Source organism: Narcine bancroftii, chromosome 7, assembly GCF_036971445.1.
Source record: "Narcine bancroftii isolate sNarBan1 chromosome 7, sNarBan1.hap1, whole genome shotgun sequence".
NCBI classification, from domain to species: domain Eukaryota; kingdom Metazoa; phylum Chordata; class Chondrichthyes; order Torpediniformes; family Narcinidae; genus Narcine; species Narcine bancroftii.
Genome location: NC_091475.1, coordinates 202,487,407 through 202,515,181, shown reverse-complemented (window position 1 = coordinate 202,515,181; position 27,775 = coordinate 202,487,407). Strand labels below are relative to the sequence as shown.

The following is a 27,775-nucleotide window of genomic DNA, read 5'->3' as shown; positions in this document are numbered from 1 at the left end:
ATATTCCTTCAATTTCTTATGTTTTTCTGGTTCTGCTAAGTATTCTTCTTTGGCTTGGCTTCGCGGACGAAGATTTATGGAGGGGGTAAAACTCCACGTCAGCTGCAGGCTCGTTTGTGGATGACAAGTCCGATGCGGGACAGGCAGACACGGTTGCAGCGGCTGCAGGGGAAAATTGGTTGTTTGGGGTTGGGTGTTGGGTTTTTCCTCCTTTGCCTTTTGTCAGTGAGGTGGGCTCTGCGGTCTTCTTCAAAGGAGGTTGCTGCCCGCCAAACTGTGAGGTGCCAAGATGCACGGTTTGAGGCGATATCAGCCCACTGGCGGTGGTCAATGTGGCAGGCACCAAGAGATTTCTTTAGGCAGTCCTTTTACCTTTTCTTTGGTGCACCTCTGTCACGGTGGCCAGTGGAGAGCTTGCCATATAACACGATCTTGGGAAGGCGATGGTCCTCCATTCTGGAGACGTGACCCATCCAGCGCAGCTGGATCTTCAGCAGCGTGGACTCGATGCTGTCGACCTCTGCCATCTCGAGTACTTCGACGTTAGGGATGAAAGCGCTCCAATGGATGTTGAGGATGGAGCGGAGACAACGCTGGTGGAAGCGTTCTAGGAGCCGTAGGTGATGCCGGTAGAGGACCCATGATTCGGAGCCGAACAGGAGTGTGGGTATGACAACGGCTCTGTATACGCTTATCTTTGTGAGGTTTTTCAGTTGGTTGTTTTTCCAGACTCTTTTGTGTAGTCTTCCAAAGGCACTATTTGCCTTGGCAAGTCTGTTGTCTATCTCATTGTCGATCCTTGCATCTGATGAAATGGTGCAGCCGAGATAGGTAAACTGGTTGACCGTTTTTAGTTTTGTGTGCCCGATGGAGATGTGGGGGGGCTGGTAGTCATGGTGGGGAGCTGGCTGATGGAGGACCTCCGTTTTCTTCAGGCTGACTTCCAGGCCAAACATTTTGGCAGTTTCCGCAAAGCAGGACGTCAAGCGCTGAAGAGCTGGCTCTGAATGGGCAACTAAAGCGGCATCGTCTGCAAAGAGTAGTTCACGGACAAGTTTCTCTTGTGTCTTGGTGTGAGCTTGCAGGCGCCTCAGATTATAACGTCATCTGCAAATAGACTGATTTTATATTCCTTCTCTTTTATTTTTATGCCTCGTATTTTATTTTCTGTTCTTATCAATTCTGCTAACGCGAACAGTGAGGGAGATAGTGGACATCCCTCCCTTGTTAATCTGCTTAATTTAAATTGGTTTGATATATATCCATTTACTGTCACTTTCGCCAATGGTCCCTTATATAATGCTTTAATCCAATTAATATATTTCTCTGGTAGGTTGAATTTTTGTAGTACTTTGAATAAATAATTCCATTCTACTCTGTCAAAGGCTTTCTCTGCATCTAAAGCAACCGCTACTGTTGGAGTTTTGTTTCCTTGTACTGCATGGATTAAGTTAATGAACTTACAGATATTGTCTGTTGTTTGTCTTTTTTTAATAAATCCAGTTTGGTCTAGTTTTACTATTTTTGGTACACAGTCGGCCAATCTGTTTGCTAATAGTTTAGCTATTATCTTATAATCTGTGTTAAGTAGAGATATTGGTCTATATGATGCTGGTGTTAGTGGATCTTTCCCCATCTTTGGTATTACTGTAATTATTGCTGTTTTGCATGAATCTGGTATATTTTGTGTTTTTTCAATCTGGTTCATTACTTCCAGGAGAGGAGGAATTAATAAGTCTTAGAATGTTTTATAGAATTCTATTGGGAGTCCATCCTCTCCTGGTGTTTTATTGTTTGGTAATTTTTTTAATATCTCCTGTATTTCTTCTATTTCAAATGGATGTATTAATTTATTTTGCTCCTCTGTTTGTAATTCCGGTAGTTAATTTCAGGAAGTCACGTGATGGAGTAGTGACCGGAAAGAAAATACCAGCCCTCTCCAGAAAAGTTTTTAAAAAAGTAAAGAAAGAGCAAAGCCACAAGCATAAAAATAAAAGTGTGGAGAAAATGGCAGCAACGAAAGAAAAACCAAAAACAACAGGAAGAAAAGAAGAAGGAAAGATGTCGGAAGAGAAAGGTGAAGGCCTTACCTGTACGAGGAGGCCCGCCATGGAGAGAGAAGCCTGCTCCCTGAGGTCAGTGGAAACCCCAAACTCTGGACTACAAAAATGGCTCATGGAGCCAAACAAAAGTGCGCAACTGCGCATGCGTGATGCACCAGACAAAAACAACACTGAAGGGAGGGGGGACCAGCTGAGGAGTAAATCTCCACAGGTGAAACAGACAAGTATAACACGACAGCAAGGCTCCCAACAGGAAAACATAGAAAATAACGGGAACAAGAAGGAAGTGAATAAAAATAGGAAATCAGAGAAACAGCAGATGACCAACTCAGAGGAAGAAGACCAACACCAAGGCACCTTTAATAAAAATAAGAAGAACAAAAATACCCAACAAAATAAAATAAACAACCCAACAAGAAAATCAGAAGAGACAGATGTAAAGGACACAGATCCTGGAGTGGACGCAGAAGAAGAGGAGGAAGAACACAGAGAAATGGAAGATGAAGGGAAGGGCAAGTACATGGATAAAAAATTCTTTAAAGAATATATGGAAACATTAAAAGAATGGCTGACACAAGAATTCAGTGAAATAAAAAGAAGAATAAAAAGTACAGAAGAAAAAGTGAATGGATTAGAGATGGTCATGACAGAAATAGGGAAAAGAGTAGACAAGGTGGAAGAATGAGAAACAGCCATAGAAATGGAGATAGAGGACTTAAAAAAGAAATTAGAAGAATCTGATAAAAAAGTTAAAGAGACACAGGAGCTGTTAGCTCAGAAGATAGATATAATGGAAAATTATAATAGAAGAAACAATATAAAGATAGTGGGCCTTAAGGAAGATGAAGAAGGCAAAGATACGAAAGAATTTATAAAAGAATGGATCCCCAGGGTCCTAGGAAGACCAGAATTACAGGAAGAAATGGAAATAGAAAGGGCACATAGAACATTAGCCCCTAAACCACAACCACAACAAAAACCAAGATCCATTCTAGTAAAATTTCTAAGATACACAACAAGAGAAAATATATTGGAGAAGGCAATGAAAAAAAATAAGAGAAGACCACAAACCACTGGAATACAAGGGTCAAGAAATTTTTTTCTATCCAGACATAAGTTTTGAACTCCTGAAGAAGAGGAAGGAGTTTAACGCAGCAAAAACGACCCTATGGAAAAAAGGTTATAAATTTATGTTAAAATATCCAGCAGTGCTTAAAATAGTTATCCCGGGGCAGCAAAGCAAACTTTTCTCGGATCCGGAAAAAGCACAAAAATTTGCAGAACAACTACAAAACAGACAGAGAGATGAAGAGATGTAACAAGAACAAAAATGACAACAAACTATATATAAAGAAGAATAAAGTATAAGTAAGAACTAAGAAGAGAAATAAAGGGAAGAAAGGAAGTAAGGAGGGAATTAAGAGAGTGAGCTTTGTTTTTTATGAAGATTAAAATCTTTTCTGGGGGGGCTGGGTGGGGAAGAATAACAGTCACTGCAAAATCAGTTGACGCTTGCGAGCGGGTTCGCAAATCCAAATGAAGAGGGGAGATGTGGTTGCCCGACAAGGGACAAAGGGCAACTCAGAGAGGGGAGGGACTATTGGGGTTAAGGGAATTTTAGATGTGGGAATAGTGGAAATATTTTATGATTTAGAAATGTTGTCTTGCAACGTGTTCAAAAAAAGAAAGCAGAAATGGATAAGAAGGGAAGGTGGTGATGAGGAAACGGAAAGGAAAGATAAACAAAGTATGAAATGGCTATGTTGAACTATATGGCTTTAAATATTAACGGAATACATAACCAAATCAAAAGGAAGAGGCTGTTAAATTTACTGAAGAAAGAAAATTTGATATAGCATTTGTGCATGAAACACATCTAACTGAAGTGGAACACAAGAAATTAAAGAGAGATTGGATAGGACATGTAACTGCAGCATCATATAATTCAAAAGCTAGAGGAGTAGCTATATTAATGAATAAAAATGTACCAATCAAAATAGAAGAGGAAATAATAGATCCAACAGGGAGGTATGTAATGATAAAATGTCAGATATATTCAGAATTTTGGAATTTACTCAATGTATATGCACCTAATGAAGAAGATCAAAAATTTATGCAAGATATCTTTTTGAAGATCGCAGATATGCGGGGAATATACTGATAGAAGGGGATTTTAACCTTAATTTGGACTCAAACATGGATAAAACTGGAAAAAAGACTAACAGAAAAAACAAAGTAATCAAATTTATAATTAAATCAATGCAGGAAATGCAACTTTTGGATATATGGAGGAAACAACACCCAAAGGAAAAGGAATATTCATATTATTCGAGTAGACATAAAACATACTCAAGGATAGACCTGTTCCTGTTATCAGCTCGCATTCATGGAAGAGTTAAGAAAACGGAATATAAAGCTAGATTGTTATCGGATCACTCACCCCTGTTATTGGCAATAGAGTTAGAGGACATCCCACCAAGAATGTATAGATGGAGATTAAACTCCATGCTAATTAAAAGACAGGATTTTAGAGAATTCATTGAGCGACAAATTAAAATGTACTTTGAAATAAATACGGAATCAGTGAAAGATAAGTTTATACTATGGGGTGCAATGAAAGTGTTCATCAGAGGGCAAATAATAAGTTATTTAACTAAGATGAAGAAGGACTACAATCGAGAAATAGAACAGTTGGAAAGGGAAATAACAAATATAGAAAAAGAATTAGCAATAAAGGAAGATACAACTAAAAGAAGAGAATTGACAGACAAGAAAATAAAATATGAAACACTACAAATATATAAGGTGGAGAAGAACATAATGAAGACAAAACAGAAATATTATGAGCTAGGAGAAAAAATGCACAAAATACTAGCGTGGCAGCTTAAGACAGAACAAACTAAAAGAACGGTATTGGCATCAAGGAAAATGGACAAACAAATGACATATAACCCAACGAGATCAAGGAAAACTTCAGGGAATTCTACAAACAATTATATCAAACTGAAAACGAAGGGAAAGAAGGCAAAATAGATGAATTTCTATCTCCCTCGCACACTTAAGGCAATTCCAACACCTGAAATGTGGGAGGTTCAAGTAGGGAGCTCACCTTCAAGGGCAGGTCGGGATGGACAATTAAATGCTGGCTCAGCCAGCATGACCCATATCCCACGAAAAAATAATTAAAAAAGGGAAATGCAAACTGTCAATTCACAAAGGATGATCCATGAAATGTAATAAGAGACGAGGCATTTCCAATTAGACACAGCTCAAAGTAGTAGACTATTCCAGTCCGATACACAAAAGTGACTCAGCAGGTCATGCAGCATTCTTTACATAGCCAAGATAATGTAACCAATGTTTCAGGCCTGAGACCTGCTGAGTTACAACAGTACTTTTGTGCATTGAACTGCAATTACAGCATCTGAAGACGTTCTTAATTTAATACTGTTGCAGTTGGGGTTTTTTTAATATATATACACAAAGTATTTGTTCAGCTACAACTTTGAGTTGTCAGATTTCGGATACATGATATCACATATAAGATTCCTTTTCCCTGTAGGCGCGGCAGAACTACTGCCGATTGGTAGTACAGAGTGTAAATATGTCAACGAGAACTGTAAATAGATGCAAACTGTGCAATACAGAGAGAAAAAAAAATGCACAAAGGTCCTCAAGCAAGTCTCTGATTGAGTTTGTCGTTGAGGAGTCTGATGGTGGAGGGGTAGCTGCTGTTCCCGAACCTGGTGGTGTGAGCCTTCTGGCACCCATACCTCTTTGCTGATGGCAGCAGCGTGTGCTTGAGGGGTGTTGATTGTTGCTGCTCTCCAACGGCAGTGTTCCCTGTAGATGTTCTCATTAGTGGGGAGGGTTTTATCTGTGATGTCCAGGGCCACGTCCATTACCTTTTGAAGGTCTTTATGCTCATGAGCATTGGTCAGCACACTTTCCACCACAACTCTGTAGAAATTTGCCAGGGTTTCTGATGTCATATCAAATCTCCGCAAACTCCTGAGGAAGTAGGGGCGCTGATGTGCTGTCTTCACGATGCCATCAGTGTGTTGAGTCCAGGAAAGATCTTCCAAGGTAGTGACCTGAGGAAGTAGGGGCGCTGACGTGCTTTCTTCATGATGCCATTAGTGTGTTGAGTCCAGGAAAGATCTTCCAAGGTAGTGACCTGAGGAAGTAGGGGCGCTGACGTGCTTTCTTCATGATGCCATTAGTGTGTTGAGTCCAGGAAAGATCTTCCAAGGTAGTGACCTGAGGAAGTAGGGGCGCTGACGTGCTTTCTTCATGATGCCATTAGTGTGTTGAGTCCAGGAAAGATCTTCCAAGGTAGTGACCTGAGGAAGTAGGGGCGCTGACGTGCTTTCTTCATGATGCCATTAGTGTGTTGAGTCCAGGAAAGATCTTCCAAGGTAGTGACCTGAGGAAGTAGGGGCGCTGACGTGCTTTCTTCATGATGCCATTAGTGTGTTGAGTCCAGGAAAGATCTTCCAAGGTAGTGACCTGAGGAAGTAGGGGCACTGACGTGCTTTCTTCATGATGCCATTAGTGTGTTGAGTCCAGGAAAGATCTTCCAAGGTAGTGACTCCCAAGAACTTAATCATATTCTCCACCTCTCATCTCCCATTAATTACAGGATTGTATACTGTACCCCTGGCTTTCCTTTCCTGAAGTCAACAATCAGCTCCTTAGTTTGGATGACATTGAGTGCAAGGTCATTGTTTTGGGTGCACCATTCAGCCAAGTTTTCATTCTCCATCCTGTACTGACTCATCCTTTCTTTATATAACCTATGACCAAGGCATCATCAGTAAATTTGTAAATGGTGTTATTGTTGTACTGAGCCACACAGTCGTAGATGAGTGACCGAATAGAGCAGGGGGCTAAGAACACAGCCCTGCGGTGCTACAGTACTGATGGAGACTGTGGAGGAGATGGTCTTACCAATCCTCATTGAGTGTGGTCCAGAGGTGAGGAAATCCAGGATCCAATTACACACTAAGGTGTTAACTTGGAGTTAAAATGTCACTTACTTGCATACAAGAGCTGTGGTCCATTACATAGCGATTCGTTAAATCTGCCAGCAGTAAAAAAAGTGACAGAAAGTCCACCCCCAAAAATGGAATTCACCACATTTGCAACCATGAAAACCCACCGAAATGGTTTGTTGAGACCAAAACCAGCATGAGTGGCCCCTGGTCGTATGTTTGAATATGAGAATCATTTGTGGCTAAAAAAAATCACATGACAATATTAGGATGTCTGCGCTCTTCAGGGCTTGGAGTGACCACAAAAATTTCTTTGTCGGAATTGACAAGAAATTGAATATGAGAGACGTTCTTTGAGGAAGAGACGGCAGCTGACTTGCCCATGGACAGCAGTTACCTCCAATGCCCAGACAGGTCAAGTAATCTTCCGGCTGCCATTGATATAAGTTTCAAGGTGGCTGGCAGTGCCTGGTGGCCACATCAAATTTCCAGGGCCTCCAACAAAAACGCCGCCCACTGCCTCTACCAGATCCTCAACCACCACGATTCCAACGAGGCTGACAGGAGGAATTCCGTTGGGGGGGGGGGGGGTGGTTTGAAGCCTGGACCTGCTCCAGTTCAGTGATCATCGATTGATAAAGGTACAGGTAGTTGTCAAGGTGCAATAAACGGTTGTTCCACCTCTATTTACTCCTGCTGACTGATGGGGGAGTGGCCAAAGCTTCTATCTTTACTGCAGAGGTCATGGAGATTACAAGGCCTGCAAGTCTCGCCAACTCAGTGAGCGTGGGGATGTGAAAAACACTCGCTTGATATCCTTGAATTCAACGAGCTAAACATTGGAGAAATCTCTGCTTCCGAGCATCCTCTTCAATAGGGTCCGCCCCAGCTGGCCTGAGCCATCGCCTCCAAAACTGTGATGGCTTCCTATCCCCAAGACTGTTGTCAGCTAGCAATTCGTGCCTCCTGATATGGCTGAGTTGGCTCTAGAATAGCAGCCTAAGGATGCCATTTGGGAGATTATCATCTGGATGAACATCCTTCACTTCACAGGCAATCCGCTCTGGAAAACGAGTCACAAGTAAACAGAATTTTATCTTCTGATTTGTCACATTGAGGGCTGAGGAATGTGAACCACGCCGGTGCATTGTTAATAAAAAGGGGAGGGGGACCTCCAGCAAGATCTCTCCCACTGCTCCTTTAAAGGACTTCTCATCATTTCGTTCCATTTTTACCGAGAAAGTACTGTGAACCCATGGGGTCACCACTTGTAGCTGCTACAAGTTACCCAGTATACCACAAATTAAAGGATACCCTCACTCGTTCTTCAGTACGAAACGGAGCTCTCTTTATTCTTCATCCCAGAAAACACCACTCAGTCAAACCCGACCTTCCCATTGGCTCTCCACCACACCCGTGATTTCGACGCTCTCAGTCTCCTCTTTCTGCGTCGAACATCCATCATAATGTATGCAGCCCTCTGATCTGACCCATGCCTGCGCGCTACTATCCCACGCTTTGCCCAGATATGTCATCATCAGCGACTGGCAACGCTCCCAACGCAGGCAAGTATGCGACCGCAACACCGCTACAACTAACCACGCTGCCCTGATCGCAGTCTGAGAATAACAGCAATTGAAGGTGACCATATTCCATGAATTTATTCCGGATCTGCACAATATTAAATTGGAGTACGATCGCATCCTTTCACGACACCAACATTTTACTTGCAACAAGTGTTGGTGAAGCAGGACTCAAGAAACAAGTGCAGCATCCCTCTTGACTTGTCCAATCCAATCCACAGGGCAACAGTTCCCAGTCCTCCATCTCAGCTCCAGTGACTCATCCAGTTGCTCTGCTTTCCTTCCACATCCCCGACATTGATGATGGATCAAGGGGATCTGCAAATAGCCATTTACTTCAGGGAATAAAAATTGAAGGGAAGATGCTGGACAGGATCGAGAGACAGTGGACAAATGAAAATCAGTTTCCTTCATTGTACTTACCCCTTGCTACCCACATTAACTATCTTCACCCAGAACCATAGAACACTACAGCAGAAACAGGCCCTTCATGTGATGCTTGTCTGTGCTGAACCATTTTTCTGCCTAGTCCCACTGAACTGCACCTAGTCCCTAGACCTCCATATCTCTCCCATCCACATAACTGTCAAAATTCTTCTTAAATGTTAAAATTGAGCCCGTATTCACCGCTTCAGCTGGCAGCTCAATCCACACTCCCAGCACTCTCTGTGTGAAGAAGGACCCCTTCATGTTCCTCCTAAATTTTTCTCCTTGAACCTATGTCCTCTGGTTTGTGTTTCACCTACCCTCAGTGGGGAAAAAAAGCCTACCTACATTTATTCTGTCCATATCCCTCATAATGTTGGATCCCTCTATCAAATCTCCCATCATTCTTCTACATTTCCAAGGAATAAAGTCCTAACCTGTTTAATCTTTCCCTGTAGCTCAGTTTCTCAAGTTCTGGCAAATCTTCTCTGCACTCTTTCAATTTCATCAATCTATTCTGTAGTTAGGTGACCAAAACTGAAGGCAAACCTCCAAATTTGGCCTCACCAATGTCTTATGCAACTTTACCATAACATCCCAACTCCCATACACAGTACTTTGATTTATGAAGGCCAATGTGCCAAAGTCTCTTTACAACCCTATCCATATTTACCATGTTTGTCCTTTCTTGATTTGTCCTTCCAAAATACACCTCACACTTGTCTGCATTAAATTCCAAGATGGCCCAGATCCCTCTGCAAGCTTTGAAAGTCTTCTTCGCTGTCCATGCCTCTAGTCTTAGCGTCGATCCAATTTACCACATTATCATCCAGATCAATGATGTAGATGACAAACAACAATGGTCCCAGCACCGATCCCTCAGGCACACCACTAGTCACAGGCCTCCAGTCTGAGAAGCCATCATCCATCACCATTTTCTGGCTTCTCCCATCCAGCCAATGTTAAATCTATTCACTACCTCACCATGAATTCCGAGCTTCTGAACCTTCCTGACTAACCTCCCATGTGGAACCTTGTCAAAAGCCTTACTGAAGGACATGTAGACAACAGGTGCAGCCTTTTCTTCATCAAGCTTCTTGATAGCTTCCTTGAAAAACTCCATAAGATTGGTTAAACATGACCTACCATGCACAAAGCCGACTATCGCTAATCACTCTCTGGCTATCCAAATACTTGTATATCTGATCTCTAAGAACACATTCCAATAATTTACATACTATTGAAGTCAGGCTCACTGGTCTGCAATTTCCAGGATTACCTTTTTTTTTAAATAATGGAACAACGCGAGTTATCCTCCAATCCTCTGGCACCACACCCGTGGCTAAGGACATTTTAAATATTTCTGAAGTAACATTTTTGTGGAAATGTATATTTTACAAATGTACATGACAATAAACAGAGAAAAGGTTGAAAATCACGAGTTATTGTGCGAGAAAAATAACCAGAGTCTAAATGTGGACAAATCAAAGGAGATAATTGTGAATTTCAGGAGGGCCAGTGATGATCACTCTCCACAACACTATAATAACCTTGTAGCTGTGGAGAGAGTGAAGAGCACCAAGTTCCTTGAAGCATACTTAAGTAGTGGCCTAACCTGAGCACGCAACATCTCCTCATTTACTGCGCCTGAGACAGGCAAAGCTATCGGACACCATCCTGTTAAGTTTCTACAGAAGCTCTGTCAAGAGCATCCTGGTCGACTGCATTACAGTTGCTGTTGAGCACTGGATCAGAGATCAATCCACAGGACCCTAGGAGCAGCAGAGAGGGACACTGGGGTCTCCCTCTCCCACATCAACATGATCTCCAGGGACTGTTGTCTGAAGAGGGCTCATAAAACCATTACAGACCCCCTACCACCCTACACTCATTATCTTTCAGCTAACACCGTCGGGAAAGGGATGCAGGAGTATCAGAGACAGGACCACAAGGCTGAGAAACAGTTTCTTCCCACGAGCTGTGAGAACGCTGAATGATTGAACTCTTCGTACAAAACCTGCAAAAGCCTACTATTTATTTTTATATTATGTACTGTACATAAAATCGCTTGTAAATAGGTGTGCTATGTCGATATTCATGTTCTTACACCAAGGATCAAAGATTGCTGTTTCGTCCAGTTGTACAATTGAATGATAATAATAAACTTGAACTGAACTAGCTATCTCATATCTGCCATTCAACAGCTTCCCAACCGTGATCCACCCATATCATGCCAGCTCTTGGCCCATCCTGCTCCCTCACCTCTTTTCACTGGCCATCCCTCCTCTACTCTTTCATCCAGATACATGGACTCGATCCAGTTCACCAGTTGTCCATTTCTGGCCCAGAGTTTCTCCAGCAGCTTGCCTTTCTTCCTTAAAAATGCCCAACTGGCAGCACTAAACATGCTAATATAGTCAGGTCATTGCTTTGAACATTCAATGCTGTGCCTTTAATGGAATGAATTCCACAGCAGTCAATAAAATGAATTTCTGGGTATGGACATTAAGAGAGAAGAGCAGCATTCGGCGAGGTCATTTGTTCAATTCAAATCAGAGATCAAGGAAAGTGCGATCGATTAATTTTATATTATGGGATGCAAGTGGCACTCCAAGATCAATTTTGAATGCCTAGCGGTATCTCTCTCTCTCCCCCATTGACATGATCGACTGAAGGAGTTGTCCGAAGAGGACGCGAAAATCCATTGAAGACTTCTATCACCTCGCTCACAGCATCTTTCCGCCTCTCCCGTTGGCAGAGATACAGAAGTGTCAGAGCCGGCACCACCCGTCTGAGGAACAGCTTCTTCCTGTGGCCAGTGAGGATGCCAAACAACCAAAGGAACTGCTCACACTAACCATCCAAGACCCTCTCATTTACAAAATGATATTGATTTATTTACCTACAGGCAGATGAACACTCGTCTTGCATGTTTATTGTTTGTATGTGCGTTATGTCTGGCTGTCTGTGTTTTGCACCAAAGACCAGAGAATGCTATTTTGTTGGGTTGTACTCGGATGGCAATAAACTTGTCTTGAAAATCCCATTTAAAAAAAAGAACTGGAACTACTCAGTACAGGAAAACCTCGGGGGTGGGGGGGGGGGGGGGAGGGGGGGGTGGAAATGAAAGCCTCAACATGCATTTGGAAATTTATCAAGAAAGCCAAACGACTTTCCAGCTTACCGCTTCATGAATTTCCTGTTTCTCTCCACTCTCCTGCGCCAATAGTGGCAAAATAAAAGCGGTATAGATGTCCCACCAATCGTTCAAGTAGTTTATGATCATGGAGTTAGAGGGGGACACATTCTCCTCCACGATACTCTTCCTCTCCACGCTGTACTGGTGATGCCATGGTTTTGTTGGCCCCAAAAAATGAACCACTTTTACAGAAGCACCAAATCTGAAAGATGTTACAGTTTTAAAAAAAACACACAAATTTAAAAAGTATTTTATCTTCAGTTAAAACATCCCAAGATGTTATAGTGGACTTCAGAAGAGCACAGACACCTGGACTTCCTACTGAACACAAACCACCAACTTAAAGTGTAAGTTAATCAAAAGCTCGAACTTGTCACAATGGTGCAACTTACCAAAGATTCCTTTTAATTGTTGGTATAATAATATACTAAAAATGAAATGTACATGATATACTTCAACTTTTATCCTTTATAAGGCAGGTGCGCCTAAATCAGTGGTTCTCAACCTTTTTCTTTCCACTCACATCCCATTTTAAGTAATCCCTATGCCATAGGTGCTCTGTGATTAGTAAGGGATTGCTTAAGGTGGGAAGTGGGTGGAAAGAAAATGTTTGAAAACCATTGCTTTAATCGTACTTAATTGACTCGTTGTGTGCACGGTTTCAGAACTCCAAAGGAAATGGCCAATGGCCTATATCCATCTCAACCTTTACAATCCATGCATCTGTCCAAATGTCACCAATGTTACAATTTCACCACCACCCTCCAATGCTTCCTCTGCAGCTCGTTCCTCTGTGTGAAAATATTGTCTCTCAGATTCCCTTTAAACGTTAAACCTCTCCCATGTTCAACCTAGGCTCTCTAGTTTTAGACTTGCGCACCAGTGAAAAGGAGTATGACCTTATCTACACCATATGTACATACAGTCAAATGTTGTAGAACCATAAGAACCAAAGGTTAATCAGTCTGATTATGTCTAGCAAAGGGGGTTTTGTATTGGAGCCAGGATTCGATAGGGTGCTGAGGGTAAGAAGGGCTCAAAGAGCCAAGGGAACTGAAGGCTTTCTGATTGTATTGGAGGCTTGGATCTGGTTGACTGATGAATCAAATGGGGTTTGTGCAACTGCAGAGATTGCAGGAGCGCTGGAGGCAAATCCACGGACACTCTGTGACTCAGCAGGGACTCCCATTTGGTTTTCTTTCTCTCCAATTGTAAAGGGCCCCAAGCAACACAAATGGCGACTCTGCCCTATGGCAAGCTGAAGGTAATTTCATATATTACCTGCTCTGTTCTATTAAATGACAATAAAGGAATCTTGAACAAAGGGCATCAATACTTCCTCCCCCCCCCCCCCACCCCTGTATTGGGAAGGGTTGTGGCTATCATGTGACAGCACTGGGCCCTACTTAGTCGGAGGACACACCAGCTGCCAATCAAGGTTTTTATTCACCCCACCCATTAGACCAAACCTTGCTTTAATGACCTGGACTGGACTCTCCAGCCTGCCTGTACTTGCCTTTGGGCCATTGGCTGTTGGAATTGGATTAACTGTCCTTAGCAATTGGGCTCTGCTAATGACCTGGGCTGGACTCTCCAGCACTATAAAGTTGCCATGTGCTCTTTGTTCTCTCTTTGCCAGCTTGGGACCACCCTGCTTCACTCCAGGCCTAGAAATGTGGAAGGGCACTGGAGAAACTGTTCGTAAGATGTGCACTGTTAAAAGGGTTGAACGTTTAATTAGAGTCCCTTGTAGCATCGAGCCGGGCCTGCACTGAGTCAAAGGGACGTGGGCATTATAGTGACTTTTCCTTGATCCTTGTATGTACCAGTTCATTGTGTGTGTGTGTATTTTGTTCTCACGTTATTTTCCCCTCATCCGTTATTAATGGTCTATATTTCTTTCCCACAGATGTTTTAAAATGTGTGTGTATTTTCCTCCCTCACAAGAAAACCTACAACGAGGGATAACATGGTGCAGTATTCCTCTTCACAACTTTGAATCCAGTTAGATTAAATTGATGATCAAAGTGGTAAAATTTACAAGCAGCCACATCTGAATGAATCTCATGACTTCTCTCAGTAACAAGAGGTAATGGTTATGACTTTTACAGCCCCAGGGTGCCCAAGATCAAGGAGCTGGTGTTGGAAATGCAGCATCTTCAATTGCTTATGAATAGAATTGAATCAATAGTTTCAATCACTAATAGTTCCAACCAAATCAGTAAACTTTGCACAACAACCTACACAGACAGGGAATTCTTTGCAATTTTCAATAAACTGTATAAAGCCAGAGAAAGCTAGAGATTGCAAATGAGAATTCACCAACAAAAATATATTGAAGTAATGAGAGAGGAAATGAAACACTTACTGCTTGAAGGCAGGGAGGTAGCTGTACAAGGTACTGCTGGCCAGGTTGTAAATGAATGGCAGGTGTTTATGTATATCCATTGTGGACCAGTTCCTAAAAAAGCTGTTCAACAAGCCTTGATCTCCTCCTTACAAACAAAGCAAAATTTTAAAAAACGTCAAAACCACTTAAAAATAAAAATGATTTCATTATTAGAGCAAAACAAATGTCAGCTCAAAGAAATAGGAGCAGGAATGAGCCACCTGGTTTGTCAGACCTTCAAGATCTTGGCCAGTCTTCCATGTCAGTTCCAAGCAGCACTGTTCCCCATATCCCTCAGTTTTCCTAATATCCAGAAATCTAAAGATCTCAATTTTGATTGAGCATAAACGGAGAACTTTCTTAGAAACTTCAAAAGTGTCTAGTCAGTATTTCTCAACCCAAATCCATGGGTTGAGGATTAGAGGCTATTCCAACGGTTCTAAGAAAGTGCGGCACGGCCAGTGCAGCCTGATTACAGGGCCAACAACCCGGGTGAGAATCTGGTGCTGCGCGTAGGGAGCTTGAACGTTCTTCCTCTCTCTGCACGGGTTTCCTCCAGGTGCTCTGGTTTATTCCCACCCTTCAAAAAAAACATACAGGGGTTGTAGGTTAACTGGGGTATTTGGACAGCACAAGCTCATGGGCTGGAAGAGCCCTATTTCTGTGCTTGTATATCTAAATTTAATTTTTTTTTTAATCAGCCACATTATCAGCATTAAGTTGGGGCCTCGATTAGTACCCGACTGCCAATAGTGACTTTCTCGTACTTTCGTGTGAGCGGTAATACAACTGGGGAAAGGGGGAAGCAAGATATAATATGGTGATTGGATTTATTATAGGAGTCTGTGGTCAAATACCAATAATATATGTAATATGTAATAAAAGCTGTAAATTGATTTTTAAAATTCTTTCAATGAGGGAAGGCTCATCGGCCCCTTTCTCTATTCCCATTCCTTATCCACTAATCCATGATGAGCAAAAGGAATTTAGGATGGTCTTTGGTTGAGAGGAAAAAAAACAAGTTGAGAACCATTGCTTGTCTAGAAAGCTGATAGCTGAGACGTTAATAATGTGAAAGGCAGAGATGGATTAATTCCCCCAAATCCATAAACACAATGTAATGGCATTTGGGTGGGGTAGTGGAATGAAGGCTGACCATCAAAAAGGTCATGAACTCATTAAATGGAATATTAATGGCTATCTCTACTCTTAACTCTTGTGCATGCCATGACTTCTGCAGAACCAACTCCCATTAAACAGAACAAAGAGCAGTTGAAAGCCATCACACTTTTAATCCCTCTCAAGAAGGGGTGACCAAAGCGAAGGATTGGGTGATTTGAAATACAGCTTTTAAAATCAATGGAGATGAGTGGGACCATTCAATAGATCAACTTCAACAACATTCAATGATATTCTCCAAGTATTCTTCAAGTTGTAGAGAAAGCAAGGAGCCAAAAAAAAAAGAGCCTCTTATTGATACTGGTAATCAGACGACTGTCCAATTCATGAGAGATTGAAGCATCAAAAAGATCTGCATTTCTCCAGCACCCTTTCAATGCATCAGATAAAGCCAAATCTCTTTTGAAGTGCATGGTCAGTTTACACAGGAATCAATTCTGGCCGGGGCTCAAAGGATAACTTCCTTGCAAAAAAAACCATCTCAGTGGGTTGTTTACATTCACACTAGCCTCCAAGAGAAGCCCTGATTTAAAACTTTTTAACTAAATGACAGCAGCTTCAGCTTCAGATTCACTCTTCCAATATCCAAAAGGAGCTTAACCCTTAACTGAATGAAAACCAAACAGAAGACACTGGAGGTGCCCAGTTGTTCAGGACAGCATGTGTGGAGAGAGAAAGGTAGATAATTTTTCAATCCGTGTGGTGTTACACCACCGGCCTACTGCAGGGGGCAACCTCTGTACCTGCAGGAGTGTAAGGGGACAGGACAACACCTGGCCGGCTGTCAATCAGCCGGCCAGAATAGATCAAGCCCCACCCGGTCGGGTGTCAATCACCCTCCGGGATATAAGCCTGCGCCGGCCTCCCGAGGCCTCACTCAGAGTTGCTGCGGCTACAGCCAGCCTGATTCTGTGGAGGTTTTTGTGGATTAAAGCCTGTTGTACAGTCTTTACCTTGTGTGTGTCTGCTTCTGTCTAACAGCGCACCACAATCCGATACTTCACCAGTCTCACTGGAGCGGAGACAGCAGCTCTGTCAACTTCGAACACTACAGCACAATGCAGACACTTGATGTTGTGCTGACCTATATATTCCTAGCCAAATTTTAAAAAAGCCAAACCCTCCCAACCTCATAACCCTCAATTTTTCTTTCATCCATGTGCCAAATCTAGGAGTTTCTTAAATCCCCATAATATCCCAGCCTCCATCACCACCTCTACCCCTGGCAAGGCATTCCAGGCACCCACTACTCTTTGTGTGAAAAGCTTATCCCTGATATTTCCCCTGAACTTTCCTCCCTTCTCTTTGAACATATGTCCTCTGGTGTTGGGTAATCCCACCCTGGGAAACAGGTGCTGGTTGTCTTCCTTATCTATGCCTTTCAGAATCTTGTAGACCTCTATTAAGACAACTCTCATCCTTTGTGAGTTCTGCTAACCTTATTTTCTGCTAGGCCTTATTTTCCAATTGTTAGGCACCACCAGTACCCACAAAGACTAGGCTGAGGGAATGATAGGCCTTAATATGCAGAAGAACTTTGCTGGCCTGGATCCAGGTATAGGAATGGAGGGAAGGGAGAGGTGGCTTGACCTTTATGGCCCAGGACCACGGGAGAGGAGTCATAAGGTATGAGTCATCACTGGGCGGGCCAGCTCCATATATACAGTAGCCAACAATAGCTATATACAATGGAGGAAACATATCGCCACACCAATGCAGGCAACAACCTGGTAAATCTCTTCTGCCCCCTCTCCACCACTTCCACATCCTTCCTTTAGTGACTTAGCATTTCTTCCACAAATACAGCAGTCTACCCATCCTACACTGAAGCACTAAGCACAAAACTTGAACCTCAGCCAGCAAGTAAAGACAGACAGACATATCATTCATGCAACTCTGGGTCAAAATTCCTAGCCTCACTTATAGTGTACGTTGGGAACAGTCAAGTAAAATTGGCTCGATCGTCAGCTTTTCCATTGAGCAAAGACTTAATTTCTTTAAAAGGTCAATTTCTTGAATCAAAAGAAAAGCCATCCAGACAAAATTAATGTAGATATTGAGATGTCAAAAGCTAAACATGAAACTCGTCAGGACCCTCAGAACCACAGTGAAGGCATGAGAAATGAGAAGGCCATATTATATTTGGGGAAAAAAAATGTTCAAAGATATTCACCAGCATTAGTCAGTCGACATTATGGATGACGGACTCTATTATGACCGGGCAAACATTTGGACAGAGTGTATGGGGAGGTGAGTCCTGTAATCTTGCATCCAGTCCATTCAAAAGCATGTCGTCAAAATGGAAATCCCAACAATTCACCAAATAAATCAAAATCAGCCAAAGATTTTGTTGAAAAGAGCAAACAGAAAGACAAAGAGGCAGGTGCTGGAATATCAAGCTAACTACGAGAAGCTGGAGAGACATAATAGATCAGGCAGTGTCCACGGAGAGGGAGATGGACAATCAATGCTTCATGGCCCTAAACATCACCCACATCTCTCCAAGGATGCTGCCTGATGTGGTGAGTCCCTGCAGCATCTCACAAATACAAGGTAGCAGGCGCCTCACGCCCAAATGACTGCTTCCAGTCGAAGAAACCAGCCATTTCGTTGCCTCACTCCCAGAGGGGATTTGGAGCGGCCAAACGATTGGACTTTCTTTGGGCAACCACGACAAATAAAGCTGAACAGGATTTACCATCAAAACTGCCATTCTCGACTGCAAACTGCAGTAAACGATTGTGGGTGTCGATGGAAGGCTTGTAGACAAAAAGCCCAGTGTTGAAACAGTCTGGCCAGCCAGGATCAGGGGCAGCAGAGAGCTCTTCTCTTTCAAAGAGATCATCTATGTTATCGCACACCTGAAAAATAGAAGTCTCTGAGATGGATGCTCAAAGTGAAAGAGAAAAAGTCAAATTGCACATTGTAAATACACTGCGTATTAAATGCCTGGGAACGGCCAACTTGGTGAAAGGCCCTCTTTGGTCTTCCCAAAACCTGGTCTTCCAGCACACTGAGATGTCCGTGAGGGAATGCCTGCTGACCAGCACATTTCAGGTTGAGGGACATAGTGAAAATTGGCACATCCAGCATTCTGTTGAGAAGAATCACTCTCGAGATTTCTTCCACTACCGGACATTCAGGGCCCAAGATTGGTGGGAAGACCCTTCAAACGACAGAAGAGGGAGTAGCCCTGAGGTTTTACACATCAGTGCCAATAATGGTATAAATAGTTAATGCGACAAGGTATATAATGACTGACTGTACGAACAAAAATTGATATTATGAATGTTAAGGGGTTTTCTACTGTTTTCCTTCGTTCCTACACTAATATGACCTAATGAATGAGAAATTACATTGCAATGTACATATAATTTTTTAATGTAAATGATGTGTATCATACATACTAATGCAATAGTTGATACCATGTTTAACCCAGGCAGCCAACTCACCACAACCCACCACGCCCCGACCACAGTCTCCCGCCTTGGCAAAACTCTTGATGTCTCAAATGTGGACCGACTGCCTGGTCTCGGCTACCATCTCACCCATCCAAGCTCCAAACGCCTCGAATGAGGCAGGGACTTACCACGGTCATAAGTAGTATGCACTTCATAGTGGAACCCCTAAAGTTAACCCTAAACATTGGCCCACAAAAATTCAACTATGACACGTGCATGTACGGTATTTTGAAATTTTAAAAAGTCACCAATTCCAATGGACAAGGCAAAGGAAAAACTTGTTAAAATCCTGACTCCACCACTATAGCTCACTGTTACCTATAAATTCCATGCTGTTGGCCTGTGGTTCAGATTTCCCTTTTGCATCATCAGCTCAAGTAACGGACATGCTATTGAGCTATGGATCCTATTTTGTCCGTCATTTAGATTATGCCTGATCTGTTGACTAACTTCATGGACCCATCTTTTCCCTCATATAGTGTTAATGGTTTTGCTTCACTGCAGTTGTTGGAAATCTGCAATGAAAATAGAAAATGGTGGAAATGTTCAGCTGGTCAGACAGCTTCCATGAAGGGAGAGACAAAAGATAACTATTCAGAGTTGCTAGTTGACGCTAGATGGGGGTAAGATGCAATGCAGATTGCTCCTACCATTAAATGCAAATTCCTGTTGGATTTATTACTAACTTCATTACAAACCCTATTTGTGAACCTGCTAAATCTTCTCCCCATAGAGAAATTTACTCACAGTGCCAAAAACTTTGCAGATGGAATGAAAAACGAAAATCCGAGAGAGGCAATGAGCAAATCTGCACTTTCAACTAAAAATGGAAGTGAAAATGGATTCCGTTCTGGAGATTCTATCATCTAAAATTTCTGAGCACCAAAAATTGATGAGTTTAAAAAACTGGCTATACAACATGACCAATGGATTCAGTCCCTGGAGAACGTTGTAGTTGAACATAGATAGGATTACAGCTATTGAAAACAGCTGAAAGACTGACCAGCAAAGTTATTGATCTGGAAAACAGAAGTCGACATCTTAATGGGAGAATTATCGGCTTTAAGGAAGATACAGAGACTGGGGTCCTAGTGGATTTCTTCACTAAAATGATTTACAAGCTGTTTAAGGATGGGGGGATTAAACAAACCACCTATTCTCGATCGGGCTCCCAGATCGGCTTCTACTCAAAGGCCACATTCTGTTATTATCGGTCATTCAACTAGCTCGCCATCGTGAGAGTTTGGATTATAAATGACAAAGAATATGTAATGCGCAAGATTATTCTCCTGATGTCACGCAGGATAGAACCACCGACAAACTGATTATGTCAGAACTTTATGCAAAAGACTGTAAATCTGTTCTTTTTGTCCCCAAATTCATTAAAATCAGCACCTGAAGTTATGTGCACAAAGTTCCGGCGACCTCTTTGGCAGAACCCGATTGAACTGAACTGCTTCGGTCTGCTTGGCATTTTATTTTACGTCTTGGTTACCCTTAGGTTGGACAAAGGGGTTTATTTAATTTTATGACTCACTGAAGTTGGGAGTTCGTCATGTGCAGCCGTTTACTGGTTTAAATTTAATATTGGTTTCACTTGCAAAAAATGTTTCTCTTTTGAGCCATCAGATTGAAAATGCTTTATCCTTCTCCTGATAGGTTCCGTATGTAATTTTAGTGTTATATAAGGATTTTTTTTTAAATATCCTTTGCCTGGAGATTGTTTATTTTATTAGTTAGGGGAAAACTTAAGAACATATATTGGTTATGGACTCTTTTTTTTCTACTAGTGTGTGGTTAAGTTTATTTTGACTATTTCAATCCTGTTATGGCTGATTTTTGCAGGAACATGGTTTTGTCATATTTGGAGTTAAGTCAACCAGTACTTTTTTTTTGGAGGGGGTGGTTTCTATTTTGGGCTTTATTAAGAGGGTTATTTAATGTTAATTTAAGGGTTATTAGCTTTATCTTATTTTTTTCCTCTTGCTGGGACAGCTTTTTCTGTGATTTATGATCTGTCGCCTGCTTGTCGGGCGTTTGTGGGTGTTTTGCAGTTGCAAGAATTTGTTCTGACTGTCGGATTTTTTTTTTCTTTCCAACGTGCAAATATGCTTTAGATGAGTGACAGTTTTACTGGCTTTGTTTCTTTTCATGTAAATGATCTTAACCATCAAGTGAAGAGAAAGAAAGTTTTTGATCAAATTCAAAATGTGGTGGGGTATTTCTCCTACAAGAATCCCACATTTGAAAGGAAGACAGTCCTCTTTTTGTTTCAAATTTTGGAAGGGACAACAATCTCAATCGTCATTTCATTCATAGTCGAATGGCAGATCTATTTTTATAGGTGCATCTACTTGCTTTGGACATCTTAAAACTTTCTGATGTAAATGGTCGATATTTAATCATTACTGGATCTCTTAATTGCAAAAAGGTGGTCTTGGTGAATATTTATGCCCCATTAGGTGTCAACATTGACTTTATTTTTAAACATCTGCTGCTTTACCTGAACTGAGAGAATATGCTTTGATCATGGGAGAAGACCTCAACTGCAGGCTAGATCCAGTAATGGAGAGGTCTTCTCTTAGACTGGTGAAGATAGACAGATCGGCTGTTTATATTAACCCTTTTCTGCTTGATTGTGGCTTGATGGATATTTGGCATTTTCTTCACTCTAAAGAGAGAGACTATTCCTTTTTTTCTCCCACGTATGCCATACATACACCAGAATGGATTTATTTTTATTGATAGTCAGTTAGTCCCTTACTTTATCAATTGCGAATATAAATCCATGACTATCTCCAACCATGCGCCCTTGCTTCTTGCCTTTCAATTTCCAGATTGTCTACCAGATGGCAGGCAGTGGCTTTTCAATACTTCACTGCTTTAAGAGCAAGAATTCACAGATTATATGAAATTACTCTATTTTTTTAATGAAATTTCTAGCTTGATTGTCTGGGATACATTTACGGCATTTATAAGAGGGCAGATTATTTCATTATTCTGCCAAATTAAAGAAAAAAAAATCCAGAATTAAAATGCATAAGTGGAAGGTTAAAGGAAATCGACAAGCAATATGCTTCTACTATGAATCCTGACCTTTTTAGGGAAAGGGTAGAAAAACAGGCCAGATACAACTCATTATTTACTTATCCTATTGAAACACAGCTACTCAGAAGCAAAAGCTTTTTATTTAAAAATATACATGGAGAGAAATCTGAGAAGGTGCTGGCAAATCAATTAAAAACTGCCTCAATTAAGAGCCAGATTATCAAAATTTGTAAATAAGATGGGAATCTGATTGAATATCATAAGGAAATAAATTATGCTTTTAAAGCTTTTTAATAAGAATTTATACATGTTGGAGTCCCCTCCTGATAACATCCACATCGACAATTTTCTGAAGGATTTATCACTTTCAGAGCTTTCCCTCTGACTTGCAACATAAACTAAATCAAAGCACATATCGTTAAGAGGAAATTTATAAAGCAATTGGAGCATTACAATCAGGAAAAGCTCCTGGTTCTGATGGCTTCTCAGTTGAATTTTATAAATTGTTTGTCCAATTAATTGCTCCTCAGATATTAACAGTTTTATCAGAAGCTTTGTCCAAGGATAAGCTTCCTGATACTTTTTAATGAAGCCCTCTATTTCTTCAATACCTAAGAAAAATAAATATCAGACAGATTGTGCTTCTTATAGACCAATCTCTTTATTAAATGTGGATGATAAAATCCTTACAAAATTTGTAGCAAATAAATTAGTATTTTTACCTTTAATTCTCTTGAATGACCAAACAGGATTTGTTAAAAATCCATACTCACATTTTAATATTCAACATTTAATTCATATAATTTACTTTCCACCATCTAAAGTTACTGAATGTATTATTACATTAGAAGCAGGAAAAGCAGTTGAGTGGCCATATTTATTTGAAATTTTTAAAAGATTTAAATTTGGTCCAAAATTTATATCATGGATCAGATTGATCTATTATTCCCCTCAGGCTTCAGTATCGACTAATAATCAAAGATCTGATCCTTTTAGATTGTTTTGTGGCCTGAGGCAAGGCTGTCCACTTACCCCTTTATTATTTGACTTAGTATTAAAACCATTGGCTATTACATTTCAAAACTTAGTAAATATTTCAGGCATTCAAAGTGGTGACAAAATTCCTAAAGTTTCACTTTATGCCAATGATTTGTTATTACATATCTCACATCCGGAACGCTCCATATTGGGAATGTTAAAATTATTATCAAACTTTAGCATTTTTTTTTCAAGTTACAAGCTTAATTTGCACAAAAGTGAACTCTTCCCCTTGAATGGTTCTGTTCCTAACTATGGTAATATTCCACTTAAACTGGTGAGGGGATCTTTTACCTCTTTAGCAGTTAAAGTTACTAAGATATTTAAAGATCTTTTCAAAGAAAACTTCAGTCCTCTGTTTAAACAGGTGAAAGAAACCTTATTTAAATAGTTCCCCCTCCCTTTCTAATTCTACCAGCGCATGACATAAAGTCATTAAAATGAATGTTCTACCTAAATTTTAATATGTATTCCAGGCAATTCTGATTTTTATACCAAATATATATTTTTTTTTAAACTCGGTTCCATCTATTATCTCTTTATACATTTGGAACAACGAGTCCAAGGTTGAATAAATGTAATTTACAAAAATCAAAAATGGATGGCAGCTTATTATTGGGCTATTAATATTAAACATATTATTTTCTGGATTCGTCACATAGATAAATCAGGCCTCCTTGGAGCTGATAGGTTTGAACAAATTGGCTCTGGCTACACTACTTAGTGCTTCCCTCCTGCTTCTTTTGATAAAGACGAATTAATTAATAGGCAGTTCAGTCGTCAAAACTTCATTACGAATTTGGTTTCAATTAAGGATATTTCTTCTTTATCCAATCTGATTATTCATAATTTCTTTTTTCCTCCATCCTGCCTTGATCATGTTTTTCATAAATGGAGAGAAAAGGGAATCACTTCATTTTTTGATCTATTTGTAGACGGCCGTTTTATGATCTTTGAGCATTTTTCACAAACATTTAATCTCCCTAATTTCCTTTTTACTTAAAAAAAGATATTTACAGGTTAGAGATTTTCTGAGAATCCAAGTGACTACTTGTCCATTCTCCCATGATCGCAATTGTATTGACTCTTTTTTTCCTGTTAAATCCTTGTCAAAAAGGTTTAATAGGATTCATTTATGGATTAATTTCTAAAATATGCTGTGCTTCTAAGAATAAAATTAAGAGTGCTTGGGAGAGCGAGTTACAACAAACTATTCTTTCTAAGGATATAAGGATCAAGTGTTTAAAATTGGTCCATTCCTCCTCCTTTTGTGCACGTCATTCACTTATTCAATTTAAGAGAGTACATAGAGCACATTTATCCAATTATAAATTAGCTAAGATTTTTCCTACTATCAGCCCTGTATATGACAGACATTGTAATGGGATTGCTTCCTTATTTCATGATTTGGTCCTGTTCAGCTTTAGATCACAATTGGAATGAAATTTTTAATGCATTTTCCCATATTTTCTCATCCCTTTACAGTTTTATTTGATAGAGATAGATGATAGAGAACAGTCGATTATCGGTGTCGGATTGCCATGTGATAGATTTTGCCACTTTAATGGCTGGAAGATGCATTTTGCTAAGATAGAAGGGACTCTATTCCCTACCAGTTCTGCTCAATGGACAACCCAAACCTTATCATGCTTGAACCGCGAGAAGATTAGATGTAACGCTTTGAAAACTCAAGTTTAATAAAATGTGGTGTGGCGGCCCACATCTCTTCTAGCGAACTGGCCCCGCTTATATCATCGTGCTGGTGGGGCAGCTGCAGGAGGATGGCACCATCGGGGCTTGCCGATTACCTCATGGTCGAGGCCACAGCTTGTGCCACAGGCAACGGGATGACGTCAACGTTGGACAGGGCGGAACTCCTGTTGACCTTAAAGGGGCACACGCAGAATTCAAATAAATCGGTTCAACTGAAACCTCCACCATGTCCTGTGGTGTGTTTCTGTGTGTGTAGCAGCCGCTATATTTGTGACCCCCACAGAGCCCAGACGTTATCTGGTCTCCAGCTATGGATTCAACGGTGATCAGTGCTGTGGCAGTGAAACTACCCCACTTTTGGACCCTTTGACCTCGCATTTGCTTCAGTTTCATCTCAGACAGATTACCTCTGACTCCACATTGTTTTACCATGTGGTGAGCACCCCCGATGAAGAAACTTGTGGCCGGAGTGGATGACCTGATCCACGACCCACCAGAAGAGGGCAAATATGTTACCCTCCAAGCCCTCCCCCTTGGCACCTTCAGTCTCTCCCATCGGCAACATGCGGCCAGGCTGATGCACCTCAATGGCCTGGGGAAAAGAGCCCCGTCCACTCTAATGGATGAGATGCTCGCACTGGCAGAAGGCCACAAATGCTGCCTGATGTTTGAGCAAGCCTTCCTAGAACAAGTGCCAGAAGACATCCATCTCCTACTGGCGGATGAGGACTTCTTGGACTCCTGGAAAGTTGCAGCCTCTGCCGATGTGCTTTGGAGAACCAAACAAGAGAATGAGGCCGCCATGAATCAGGCCACCCACCCTGGACCCAGCCAACCACAGACTGTCCCCAAGCAGAAGCCGGAGAAGCACCAAACCACATGGTGTTTCTACCACCAACAATGGGGAGCCCAAGCCCCCAAGTGCCAACAGCCCTGCTCATACCAGGGAAATGACCAGGCCAGCTGCCATTGATGGTTGCAATGGCTGGCCACACAAACAGCCTCCTGCATGTGATTGACAAGTCCAGTGGATGGCGTTTCCTGGTGGACACTGGAGCAGAGGTGAGTGTGCTTCCCCCGACCGACCTTGAATCCAGCATGAGAACACAAGGCCCGCTCTTGCTTGGCATTCAAATGGCCCCGAAGGAGGAACTCCAGGTTTCATCTGCGGAACTCAACTATGGTTCATCGTTGTCGCTCCTGGGAGAGTTCTTCGGGACAGTCACAGAATCCGGAGGTGAGAACCCAACCCTCCTCACAGACCTCCTCAACAGGCTTAACTCGCTGCACCCCTACCACCAACCCACCAAGGAAAACACCTCATTGCACTTTGGTTTCATCCGGCGTGGCCCACACCCTACCCCACTCCAGTGCCATATGAGAACCTGTACAAGGTCCTAAAGCGTTCGGGAAAGAATTTTAACATGGTCATCTGGGAGAGGGGGAAATTGTTCACTGTCGATAGACAGACCATGAGGACAGCCCAACCCAAATGAAGGGGGTCAGCCACCTAACCAACAATGAGCGTAAGCCGGTTCTGGGGTGGGGGGATGGGGGGGGAAGTGTGGTGGCGCACATCTCTTGTAGCAAACTGGCCCTGCCTGCATCGCCATGCTGGTAGGGCAGCTGCAGGAAGATGGCCCTGTTGGGGCCTGCTGATTACCTCGTGGCTGAGGCCACAGCTCGCGCCCCAGACAACGGGATGACGTCACCGCCATGCGGGGCGGAAATCCCTTTGACCTTAAAGGGGCACGCGTGGGATTCAAATAAATCAGTTCAACTGAAATCTCCACCGTGTCCTGTGGTGTGTTTCTGTGTGTGTAGCAGCCACTACAGTGGCACACTTTTACGAAATATTTTAATGTTTAATGAATAATACAGTGGTTTACGGTTTTGTATATAAACATTTATAATCTGTTCCTGAACTTTCTTACTCACTAACATCCCAATACTGTTAGGTTTAAGGCTTCCCAGTGGCTTTATCTCTTTTTTTTTAATTTAGGGGCTATAGATTTACGATTAGTTAGTTACAATTTCTATTTTTTTTGCAGGAACAAGAGATATAATATTAAATTCTGTTTGTTTATCATTAGTTGTGATATTCAGTGTGTGTGTGTGTGTGTGTGTGTGTGTGTGTGTGTGTGTGTGTGTGTGTGTGTGTGTGTGTGTGTGTGTGTGTGTGTGTGTGTGTGTGTGTGTGTGTGTGTGTGTGCGTGTGTGTGTGTGTGTGTGTGTGTGTGTGTGTGTGTGAGAAAATAAATTAAAAAGCATATAATCTTTTCATTAAAAGCACACAAAGTTCAAACCAAATGCCTTTGAAAGTGCAGCAAAGAGGAGAGAACAGGCAGTTTGGTGATGGGGTGAAATTGTGGTTATGGCTGTGAGACTGCAGTGAAGACTAGTTAACCCTTTGGACTCTATGTTCCTGTTTTCATTCATCAGGTCATATTCATATATGCATGAAGAAAAAGTACAAAGTCCATTAAAATTCATACTTTCATTTTTGTTTGTTGGGATTTCCATTTTGACAACAAGCTTTTGAATGGACCGGATGCAGATCACATGACCCACCTCCCCATACATTCTGTTCCAACAAGCACATTTACTCAGTGTTCCAGTTGTCAAGGACTACCAACAAGTGCAAATAATCCATGTCCTGTTTTCCTGGATTTTTAACCAAAC

The 27,775-nt window shown here is 41.6% G+C and overlaps 1 protein-coding gene across 17 annotated transcripts in view; it reads right to left on the bottom strand.

The window, feature by feature from the left end:
• The window catches only part of gyg2 (glycogenin 2), a 118,875-nt gene that overhangs the window by 42,886 nt on the left and 48,214 nt on the right, over window positions 1-27,775 (bottom strand). For all 17 annotated transcript variants that reach the window (XM_069892034.1, XM_069892035.1, XM_069892031.1 and 14 more), the window contains exons 4-6: window positions 18,532-18,694; window positions 14,634-14,760; window positions 12,251-12,467 (exon numbers count right to left, since the gene is read on the bottom strand). In XM_069892034.1, coding sequence (XP_069748135.1) covers window positions 12,251-12,467; window positions 14,634-14,760; window positions 18,532-18,694 — 507 coding nt within the window. The remainder of the gene's footprint in view (window positions 1-12,250; window positions 12,468-14,633; window positions 14,761-18,531; window positions 18,695-27,775) is intronic.